This window comes from Acanthisitta chloris, unplaced genomic scaffold (assembly GCF_000695815.1).
Source record: "Acanthisitta chloris isolate BGI_N310 unplaced genomic scaffold, ASM69581v1 scaffold19768, whole genome shotgun sequence".
Classification (NCBI taxonomy): domain Eukaryota; kingdom Metazoa; phylum Chordata; class Aves; order Passeriformes; family Acanthisittidae; genus Acanthisitta; species Acanthisitta chloris.
The window spans coordinates 6,204-18,242 of NW_008687797.1; the positions used below are offsets into that span (position 1 = coordinate 6,204).

Below are 12,039 nucleotides of genomic sequence, written 5' to 3' on the forward strand. Positions count from 1 at the left end.
CCATGAGAACAAAAATAGACACCTTATTACAAGTAGAAAAGAAAACAACTGAATTATTAAATGCATTTCATGAATGAGAACCAAAAAGTAAATGACTGGCTTCCAATCTAAGGAAGACAGCAAAAAAAGTCTTATAGTTTGTCAGTGAACTAGGTTGCTATTTACTTTATCCTCTAAATCTTCAGTTTTTTTGATTGTTTGAAATAGAAACAACCTGGAGACACGTGGAGATGAATCCATACATGCCCAGAAGAACCGTCGTTTCCATTAGTGCAGTGTACCATAGGAACAGAGTGGATGTTATGGGCCTCATATTACATTATTCACAATGCAGTACAGTTTGTTGACCCTGTAACTGTTTGTGGACACAGAAGAAAACATGACTGGGAAGTACTTCTTCAGGAAGCAGAGTCTAGGGTGATGTTCTAGCTGGAGTGTGGCTCTTGGTGCAGAGGGTGGTATCTTGGGGAAGGGAAAAAGAGGAAGAATCAAAGAAACTGAGAATCATTTATGTTAGAAAAGACTTTTAAGATACAAAGGTCTGTAGCAGACACAGACAGCCAAATAGACATGGCTGAGCTTTAGCTTGCGCTTGGAAATTACAGCCCTGTCACACTGCTGCTACTTTGCTTTCTCACCTCAGAGACTGGCTTAGAGAAAGGGATAATTTACTGTAGAATTTGAAGGGGGTCTGTAAGAGTTGATTTAGTGCCGGTTTGCAGATTTTAATGCACTTCCCTGTCTGATCCTGCCTCGCAGAAGCTTAGTGTTGTGTTTGGATTTGGGTATTATCTCCGATCTGTCTTTTCTCTGAACTTTTATAGTGTGTTAACTTTTAGCAGTAGGCCCTCAGGAACCACTAATGGATCAGAAGGAGTTACAAGTTTCATTTTCTTCCAAATATTTCATGTCATATTTCATAGCATGAAAATGTCTTAATACAAAATTGTTTCAGTATTTCCAACTAACAGAAAAAACATCTGCCTTTTTTAGGGTCAGCTTCAGGCTCAAAACACAAGCATAAGCATCCGCACAGAAATATGTAGGCGTATTTCAGATCTTAATTTTATATTCCAGTAATGCCATTTAAGTTGGAAATTGATCATTAATGATTAATGATCAATGATTTTTGAACAGTAATAATTCCAACAGTGTGGTTACCAGAGGAATAGCTTGCAAAGCTGCAGATAATGCTCCGGTTTCCTGGTGCAGCCCACCCTTAGCAGTAATGTTGCCACGGAAACAGCAAAAACTCTGATCTGGTGGAAGAAAGGGGGTGAGGATGAAAGAGAGATTGGGGCAATTTGCAGCAGGGTTGTGGTTGTTTTTTTTAAAAATAAATTAACTAGAATTTGTGAAACCAGTTTTGTTTTCAGGTTGTTTGGGGGTTGTGTGTGTGTGTTTGGTTTTTTGTTTGTTCTGGTTTTTTTGTTTGCTGTTTCATTGGGGTTTTTTGCTAGGGGAGAATCACAGCCTCTGCCTTCAGGCCTTTGGGTTTTTTTCTGGGTTGTTGTTTGCTTTTTTTGCATAGGACAGTAAGCTGAGGTCTGACTCAAACACCCAGTATAGAAGAAAATCTAAGTGATGTGAGCCCAGTCTATCCTTTTTTTTTTTTCCTGCAAAGTGTTTTGAAATAGAGGTATATAGTCATGAATCTTTTTAATGGCCTTTCAGTATTTCTGTCAGCTACGTGATGAGCCTCCCTTGAAATCACAGTGGGAAGTAGCTGAGCTCTATGTGCAGGTAAATCAGAGAGACAGAGGAATACAGAATATGATGTATTGAGCATGTACAAACAGAACTGATAAAACTGTTTAGAACTATTTTTAAATTAAAATAGCTACATACCCTCTTAAGAAAGTTAGATCATAATGCTTTTTAGCATGTCTTGATGTTATCTTGCTTTTCTGTAACTACTGTATTGGAGGTTGTCTCACATAAAGAAAGCTGGATTAGGCTGATTAATAAATACGTGGGTAAGAGATTTCTGGTATATCTAGCTTGTGCAAAGAAAGCTGATCTTTTTCCTTCTCAATTAGCTAATCAAGAGAAGAAATATCCCCACAGGATATTAGAAATCTTTCTACTATTTAAATACTATCTTTTTATTTGAGGAATCAGCCATTTGTTAGTATTAAAGATCCTGCAAGAACATTTGCTAAAGCAGAGCATGAACACTTGTGCCCATCCTATAATGTGGGGAATAGCATCCTATTTGCTGATGGCTTGATGGTGCATCATAGTAACAGTAATTGTTTAGGGCTTGTTGTAAAGAAGAATGTCAACTGTGATGACCTTAAGGCTACTTTGCATGGTATTAAAACTCTTAGCAACATCTATATGTATGTTTGTCTGACGTATTCACTGTTTCTTATAACTTAGCTGACTTGAATTTGGTTTGGATTTCTTTTCCCCCAAAGCCAGTCTGTCTTAATTTTCTTAAATTCAGTTTAGTCCACAAGCAATTTTACTTCCACTGTGGAAATACAAATAGTCTTTCAGCAGAATTTCAACAATTTCTAGCACTTATTTGTATAGAGCACATATCTGACCTCATTGTGTTACTGGAAAAAGGTATTTTTGCCGATTCTGATTATATGGTTAATATTTCTCTATATATGAGTCACTGAAAGTCACCTTTTTTACATTCAGGAGAGGTTCTTACTGAGGTTGTGGATCATAGTGGTTGTATTCCCTATGTTTCCTTTCCATGGTGACCACATCATCTTACCTGGTTTGGCTTGCGTATTGACAATGTCTCCTACCATTATGTCTGCAGCAATTTAAAACCATTTAAACCTCAACAAAATGTAGTTTCTCCCTCTAATCTTGCCCCCAGTATATTTTTTTCCCTTTCTTTTACTGTTAATAACATTGCTTCTGAAATACAGGCTGCAGAGGTAGTTAAGGTACAGAAAGAATAAGGTGGCAGCTAAGGATAAGCCCCTGAGAGCTGCTTGGAGGAAGAAAAGAAGTAACAGTAACATGAAACAAGGACTGCATCGGGGTGAGAGGAGTATCTGTGAGAAAACAGAATTGAAAAAAAACAACAGGAAAAAAATAAAAAAAAATAAGGAATGGTCCAAGATGCCAAAATAACCAGTAGTTCATAAGAAATACTGTACTTTGTCAAAGGCAGAGTACAGCCCCTCACTGTGTATGTATTGCGAGGATTATGTGTTATTTTGCATTTATTAACATTGAATCTCCACCTGCCGTTTTATTACTGGGTCCACAATGAAGTCTGTTGTTCCAAATGGTTCCACAGCCATTTTTTAAGTTAACCGTGGTGGCAACATCTGGCTCATAGCTCTGTAAACGGGAAAGAAGAAGGCTCATTTTCAAGTTGAATCCACTTTACTCTCTGACCTACCACAGGCTGCACATAGAGTTAAGAGAGAAATGGTGGTTTGAATGTCTTGCTGTCAGTTGTGCTATGATAATAGCAGCAACAAGCCTGTTTAAGGCAGGCATGGTATAGTCAGTGTGCAAGATACAGACACGATGTTGGGAATGCTGGAGATATTATAATGGCAACAGCTTGAACAAGCTGAATCCTAATGTTAATTGCAGTATATGCCTGTTACAGGGTCTCCTAACGTCATTCATTTTTTTTCCTGGAGTTAGATTTGAACCTGCTGTATGCAGGGCAAAATTATGTACTGTTTGTAATCCCAGGACCTCTGAGAAGCCAAGGTTTTAAAATGTTCAGTTCCTGCAGTTTAGGGCTGTATTTGTAAAGCTGACAGGTTCCCTATGAGACACTGAAATAAGCACTGGATTTCAAGCACTGAGTATTTCAGTGGCTACTACTCCTCTGCAGAGTGTAATGTCAGATTTCCAAGAGAGCTCTGCATCCAATGGATGTCTTGGTAACATTGCTGTGTTCAGTGAAACAGTGTCAGGCATTAGACCTTTAGCTGCTGCAGTGGGAAGCTTTTATCCTGTAGCTTTCCCTCTGCCTCCCTTTCAGTGGACTGATGATCCTACTTTCTTTAAATATCAACTGTGCTAACAGGGTAAATAAGGGTTAAAAAGTACATGTGATTTTTTTCAGGCAGCATTTTGGGTTCTAGTTTGGGTTTGTTTTTTTTTTTTTTCCACAATGTGTGTAGGGCTTTTTTTATTGTGGTTTTTGTTTGTTTGGTTTTGTTTTTTTTTTTCACATGGGGTCTCTGAAAGCAAACCTGTAAAATCTGTGAATCTGCGGGTGCACATAGGGAGCAATTGAGCATCAAACAAAATGTGCACATTCATGTTCCTATCCTGGATATAAATGAATTGGCGAATGCACATAGTCGGGGAGAAACGCAGATCTGACTCCTAGGTTTTCCTCACCTGCTATCCCTCTGGGTAACCCAGGCATTTCTCTGGCAACATCCTCTCTTTCACGGGGGCTCTGCAACCCATTCTCGTCTGCTCAGACGCCGGCTTCATTTTCTGGTGTTGCTGAAAAAAAGGTGTCGCCTGTGCTCGAAATGGGATCTTCCACTATTTAGCAAGGCTTTACTGAATGAGTCATCAAAGTCGGCTGGTATTGGCTGGGGGGGGGGGGATTGCCTGGCAGAGGCTGCGAGGCCTCGCTTCATTCACAGAAATGTGGGGATGCTAGCCAGCCCTTTCATTCACACGCACAGAGTCTCATTCACATTTTGCAGTCTTGCTAGCCGCGTCTAATGAAGAGAGTCGTTCGGGAGCAGTAGGGTTTTCTGGGCAGTAGAGACACTTAAAAATAGGCTGTGGTGTGTATATTTGTTGTTGCTGTGCTAGCAGGATGAAGAGAGGAATGAATGCTGTGAGGATGCTGTAGCAGGTTTGCAGTGTGCTGATGAAAGGCTGTTCTGCAGATCACTAGAAACCTGCTTTTACATTGACTAGGACATTGCCATTATTCATCACTGCTGGGATAAGAGGTGCTGACTTAATTCAATATGTCATGAATTTACTAATTAAATACCTGTATTTGAGCTGGCTGTTTCACTGTATTTGCACTTTGTATACTGCAGCCTTTAGTCATGGGAGAGGGAAGGAATTCCATAGGATCTTTTTCCTATAAGCTGTGCTGCAGTTAGTCATTTATTTAAAAAATAACTTTTCACTGTGCAGCTTCTCTGGTGTGAATTTGTTTATAATGTCATGTATTGCCCTACATCCAAAAGATGCTTTGCAAAGCAGATTGATTTATAGGAAAAAGCGTTATGGCTTGTGATGGGCATTGTGTATCACAATGCTGTACACATTGTCTTAGGAAAAAATGTAGGAGAAATGAAATACCTGTTTTCTGCATGTTTTGCTACTTCTCAGATCAAGTGTTTGTGACTGACATTTATGCTTAATAAGACCTGGTGCATTTTTGTTATTTTTCACTGCAGGATGGTATTTTGCTGCTACCTGGACTTTTTAATATTAATTTTTTTGAATTAAACCAAACATGCGAGTGAAGTGAAGATCCTCTTCATGTTTTTCTTCGGAGTGAATATCAGTGGTGAAAGAAAAAAGATCTGTTAAGCCTATTGTCAGACATCAGAAAAATACTTTTCTTCACACATAGATGCTTAGGTAATTCCTGCATGAAAATAGAAGGTTCATGTTGAGTAACAGGCGAGAAGGATGCCTTTATCAAAATTTGGATACAACAGTTTCTGTGAGGGACAGCACTGACAAAAAGGCACTGTTAGGCTGCTTTTGTGGAAGAAAATGTCTATATTCTTTAGTTCTGTCATCTGTTCTGAAAACCTTTAAGGTGTCTGTGTTTTGCTGTGAGGGCAAGAGAGAGGGGGTATATGTATGTAAATATTATCTAGATGTTTGCTACCTAATTGTGATTTGTTTATAGATGCACAAATACGTGAGGTGAAAGAACATTTAAACAGAGGAATAAAGTGTGGTGTTTCATAAAGGCTGTAAATTCAGTTTTAAAGGTAATTGCGTTTAGTACTAAAAGGGTGGTGGGAGGGGATAGGAATTAAAGGTTGGAAGGAAATATCTATTTGAGAAGATAGGAAAAGGAAATTTGAGAATTGATTGGTGCTAGTGTGCTGTAAGTGGGTGGATTTTTTTTTCTTCTCTCTCTCTTTTTTTTTTTTTTGGCTACAGGAAGTGATTTGCAGTGTTCACAGCCTTTTGTTGAAAAGGGTCCTTCTCATTTGTGTGAGTCATGCTTTTGCTGTGAGCGAGTTGGCAGCTCTAAGCAGGACTGGGATCGCAGTCACAGAAAACTGTTACTGCACCCAACCTTAGCAGGGAACCAAAAGAAATTTCTTTAAAATACACATTTTTTTGTTTTTCCTTATAGTCTTTTCTTTTTTACCCCAAAATCTTGTTATCCGTCTGCATCATTATGAATCACCTGCTATGTTAGCACAGGCATCTCCTGCGTTGGCATCAGATTTGCCAGAACATATGCAGGAAAGCAGATAGAAGGGCATGCTTCAACGTACCAAGTATAACCGCTTCAGGAATGATTCTGTGACATCAGTTGATGATCTTATTCACAATTTGTCCATGAACAGCAAGGTCTCAGCAGTTGCTACGACTTCAACTTCACCTTCGTACCTGGGCTCGCCAGAAGTTCTCCGCAAGGACCAAGAAGATGGACCCACCACCCTGTGTACTCTCATCCATAAAGTGTCCCACTTGAAACTCTCTAACACAGGCAGCCTTTTGGGTATCAAAAACCTCTCCTCTGCAGTAAAGGAGCTTGCTGTCTCCAAGTTGCAGGGAAGCTCGAGTGCTTCTAGCACAGCAGCAGGGGCTTCAGACAACACATGTAACCTTGTCTCTGCCACTTCGTGTTCTCAGCAGGACGTGAGCAAGATGAGTATGGGGAAAAAAGCACGGTCAGAAGAAATGCACCTGGGAGGTGAAGATTGGAATCAGAGTAGCAGCTTTGTCAATAAACCCTCTCGAGGATGGCTGCATTCGAGTGAGAAGATCCTGGGACCAGGTGTGACGTACATTGTGAAGGTTGGTCTGATTTCTTCCATTCTCTGTTTTTATCAATGAAAAAGTCTCTGCTGGTTTTGCTGACAGGCTAGTCAGGCTGAAAGGATCTTTATTTGTATATTGCTTTTTCTGTGCATAATACATGGAATGTAAATGCAGGAGGGCAGGGATGGGAAGCTGTGTTAATTTGTTTCATTGGAGCAAACCTGCAAATAATGTTCTACCCCTCTGTATAAATACTGTTCCTAAGCTAAAAGCTTATTTTCTTACTTTTTGGTTTGGTTTTTTTTTTCCCTTCTGAATTTAGGTTTTCAGCGTTATCTAGCATACTGTATGTATCTTGGATATGTAGGCTTTCAATATGTCTGGTGCAATATACAGGAGGAAAGAAAGACTCCTTGATGTGAAAAGAACTGTTAATCGTGCATGATTTTTCACTTTGAAAAATACCTCTAAGGACAAGTGTGTTTTTAAAGTGAAATGATATTTGAAATCTAGAGCTGTAAGGCAGAGAGCACGGTTCTTACTGTGTTCCACAAATAGAAATACTGTTGTGGGTAGAGCAGGAAAATGCAGCTTGTTTTACATAATGAGGATTCAGCCACCTTAAATGTTATTGCTCTTTTCAGTTCATTGATACAGCATGTCAAGAGCAGAGGATCCTAAGTTTGCAGGCTAATATTTCCATATGCTTTGAAAGTATTTGGAAACCACCTGTTAAATTAGAGCCTTCGAGAGAGGGGTATGAGCAATGTTTTTGTAGTCAGGTAAGATTCTGGTTATGCTTTGCAGCATAGTGTGCAGAAAGTGTAAAATTCACATTATTGTCCAAAATTCATTCTTCAGTCACCATGTCTTATTTGCTAAGTAGCTTTTGTACCTTAAGTGTTAAACTGTTTTGTCACAGACTATTAATAGGATCACAGGTCTATTTTTAATGTCATCTTATTTTTGGTCTAAAAATCACAGCATGACTTATTTCAGGAGGCTCTAAAACTGAGTGACACCCTTGTTCCTTAACTCTCACTGCTTTTTCTCAAGTCTCATTATCAAAAGCAGGGTGCAGATTTAACTGTTGGAGGACTAGGAAGCAGTTTTCATTTCTTTCAGTTAGTGGTGATGGTAGATTTTGCAAGTGGTGGTAGATTGAGTAAATTGACCAATTCAGAGCACTGTTGAAATTGCACTGTCTTTTTTATTCATCTGAAATTCGCTGGAACTACAAAGAAGTCAGTGCTACCTTTTAAGCCACAAACTACTGCTCTGTTACTCTTCAAGAAGTGTCTCGATAAAAATAACCCCCTGATGCTAGATATAGTGGTGTTGAGACTCCAGTGTTCTTTTGCACAAAAATACTTTGGTTAAGGGAATGTCATTTATCATTTTCACATTAGCTCAGGGGACTTAGCCATTTTGCTTCTTATTTTGGTTAAGATATTTTAAGCAGGCTGATAATAGCTGTGAGAATTCACTGCTGCTGGTTGCTTTACATGAAGTGATCATTACAAATCAGAACAAACACACTATTCAATGTCTTATTTTTTTTTCAGTGGCTAACCTACTATGTGCTAGAGGAAGCTGATAGCCTTGAATTGAAAAGAGAATTAAAGTTATATAGAAGTGGACAAGCATTTAAAGTTGATAATTAATCCATATCTAACACAGATAGTAGAACAAATATTTTAATTAGTGCAGCTGGTGTCAAATATGTGAAAGTATATTTATACACATTGTGTATTAGAATTTTCAAAATAAATCATCAGTACCACAGAAATTACTTTTAGATGTTTGCTAATATCATTAAAATGTGTGGAATCAAGATTATTGTTTCCATTAGAAAAATAGGGAGGTATCTTTAAATTCTTGCTCTCTGCTGTAAGAGTCACAGACCAGTGCTCTAAATGTAAAAACAAAGGGCAAAAATAAATACCAAAATAAGTCGCTAATGAATGAATGAAAACAAACTGGTCCTGGTTTTTCTGTGTTAATACTAAGTATTTCAAAATTTACTTGGCAAGTGCAGAATTCATATAGATAAGAATAGAAATGCAGTTCCCAAATCCGTAAACATTATTTGTTCCCTGGGCTTTTGTCCATTCAGAGTATCAAATCAATACACTGTTAATGTACACTGAAGGGAGACATTCTTGGATACCTCATGGCTATATTGACTGTCTGGGGAACTTGTACCATGTTTGATTAGTACCATATGCCTTGCAGAAAATTCCATATGCCATTAGTTAAATGAGGTAAAAATTAGATTTGTTGTCAATCAGCAAAGCTTTTATAACTTTTTGTGTAAATGTGCACTGGGTTACTGTTTTCTTATTAATCCACATTGAAAACATAAAAATTAGCCATGAGATAGGGTTAATTGTAACTACTGGGCAGTTTGATAGCTCACATTGGAATCTTCTGAAGTGAAGAGACACGAAGTTCCTATGTGCCATGTATGATGAATCTGAACTTCAGATTCAGATGAAATCCATTCTCAGTGGATTTCACGTTGCATTTTTTAGACATTATTTTAATGTAAAAATTTTCACACACAATCAAAAAAAAGATAATAAATTACACAATGACCATAATCATATTAGGGTACATAAAGTGATGGGGTACTGATGTCTTACATAGTGCTGCTGCTGAAGAGTTTAGCAGATTATGAATTAGTAAAAAGAAATAGTTTGCTTTGATGGGAGTCATTGAAGAGCTAAGTGTTCTCCTCATAGTGGGACTGGTTACTATAGGGAGAGATTGTAAATACTCATGTTGTCAGAAAAGAAAATGTATAGAATTAAAAAAAAAATCTAAAAATGAGTAATGTAATGATAGTTAAATGTTTCAATGAAATCTGTTGTTTCCAATGATAAATGTCAACTGATGAGTTTAATTGGGTGATGGTATACACATTTTGGGTTTTGTTACATTTAATTAAGAGCACAGTCAACGGTCAAGAGGAAAATGTATATCTGTCTTTAGGTAATTCATGGTAGGGTTTTATAACAAGTGTCAGTGAGTTTAAAATGCTGTTCTTCAGCAGTTCAAAGTTAAATAAACTGAAAATACCGTAGCATAATTTTATATCCCTATAAAAAGCATATCTGAAAAAGCTAATGAACTGTAAAATCCAGACAATGGTATAAAACAGACCTGAGTAAATCTAGAGTTAAAAACCAGATATAAATATAGAATCTGAGAGAGAGAAAGGAATAACTACTTCATCCAAAAGAATTACACCAAGCCAGGCAAATAATATTTCAGTGAAAACCACATTAAATTATTAATATTATAGCAAAGTATTTAAAGAGTATAATCCTAGCTGGAATTATTTCTTTAACATTTTAACACTTGCATTTCTTGGGATGGGATAACAGTGATTTATATCTAGTGCAGAAAATAGACAGAATTGTGAATCTGTTCAAAAGCATCACCAAGTAAAGGCTTCAGTTGTGCCTGACACTGTTTATGGGAGCATTCTCATTGAAATAATTGAGGCTACCTCTGTATGCTGAAAGTTAAGTATGTGCTTAAGGATGAGTTGAATTGCTGTGTCTCTTTAGTGGCTAACCCAGACTGTGAAGCACAGCCTTAAATGGAGCTAACACAGTGGAAACTCTGGCATATGTGGTCTTCCCCTAGAAGACTTCAGGGCTCTTTGGAAGAATGCTTCTCTTTTTCTTCTCTCTGTTCTAGCCAGAATTGATTTGCTGTTGGAAAAAAACATTACAGCAAGACTTTTTACTTTTTCTGATGTTAAATTTATCTTCTTTCATTATTGAAAAAAATTTGTGCAAGGTTTGGGTTTTTTAAAAATCTGATTTAAATTCTCTTTTGTCAGTCATATTGCAGTAGTGTTGATGGCTGATCACGGATAGTTTGACATGGCTTGAGTTAAAACATACTCAGTAGGATTTCATGCATGCAATTCTAATAATAAGGAACTCAGACCCAGAGCATCCAGTTTGTAATAAGGTTTAGATGTGTAAGAAGTGGATTGTTTGTTTCAGTCACATGGTGATAATAGGACAGAATACTATAGCTCAGAGTCTCCTATCCTCAACCCATGTACCCAAACTGTGTTAGCAGAGACTAATGAAACTGGCTTATCGCTATGGATTTTAAAGCTGCATGCATGCAGATTAGGGAAGAGAGAAGTATGTGACAAAGAAGGCATTGGTTTTGGTAATTAATCCCTCCTATTGTGCCATATTCCTTGGAGATCAGTTAGTATCCTTTGCTTTTTCTTTCACTGTTTTTTGGACTATGGAAGAGTGATATTAGTGGTTGTTGCTCTGTTGAAAACTTCTCTTTCGATCTTCATGGATCTGAACTACTGTGGATCTGTTGTACAGCCCACTGATATGAAAAGAGCGTTTCTTTTGCACCCCTTTCATAGAAAGCAAAGCACATATGGATTTCAGAGTTGAAGGATTCAGCTGTCAATGTAAATGTCTGTTCTCTAGTACATTTGGAGTGTTTGCAAAGTGCCCTGGAAACTTCAGCATCATTTCCACACCAAGGGTTATTTTGTTAGAGTCAGAAATATTTTTCATTTAAAGCAAAATTTACAGACTCCTGCTACTTATTTATCCTGCTAGTTACATATGTCCTACAGTTTTAAAATCCACAGATGAGTTTAGCTGGTTGGTTTAGGAGGTAAAACTGCATTCAGCCAGAATTCCTTCTTCATTTTTCCTTGGAAATTGGATTGCTGGTTTCTTTATTTGTCTTCCAACAATATTTGCAGTAAGAATATCTTGTGCCCAATGTAAATATCTGCCATTACAAATATAAAGACAACACAGAGAGGAGCCAAGGTCTTCAGGGAAAACCCATGCCCTTCTGTGCTGGTGGAGACAAGGCACTCCTTTGTCCCAGTGACAGGGCACTCCTTTCTCCCCTAGCCAAAGAGAAATCTTGTCTGGACTAACACAATAGCTGTACTTGTGCTGCAGCCTGGGTTCGTTTTATAGGAGAAAGTAGAAGTGCACCCACAAAGTATCAATATTAAATTTTCTTGTTTACAATGGAAAAAAATTCAGATCTTCCCTGGTATAGTGTCAGAGGCAACCAGCCTTTCCCGCTACTGACACT

At 37.8% G+C, this 12,039-nt stretch overlaps 1 protein-coding gene across 1 annotated transcript in view; it reads left to right on the forward strand.

The window, feature by feature from the left end:
• Window positions 1-6,426: 6,426 nt before the first annotated feature.
• Window positions 6,427-12,039, forward strand: part of SHC3 (SHC (Src homology 2 domain containing) transforming protein 3) — a 54,689-nt gene continuing 49,076 nt past the window's right edge. The window contains exon 1 of the mRNA XM_009080766.1: window positions 6,427-6,966. Coding sequence (XP_009079014.1) covers window positions 6,427-6,966 — 540 coding nt within the window. The remainder of the gene's footprint in view (window positions 6,967-12,039) is intronic.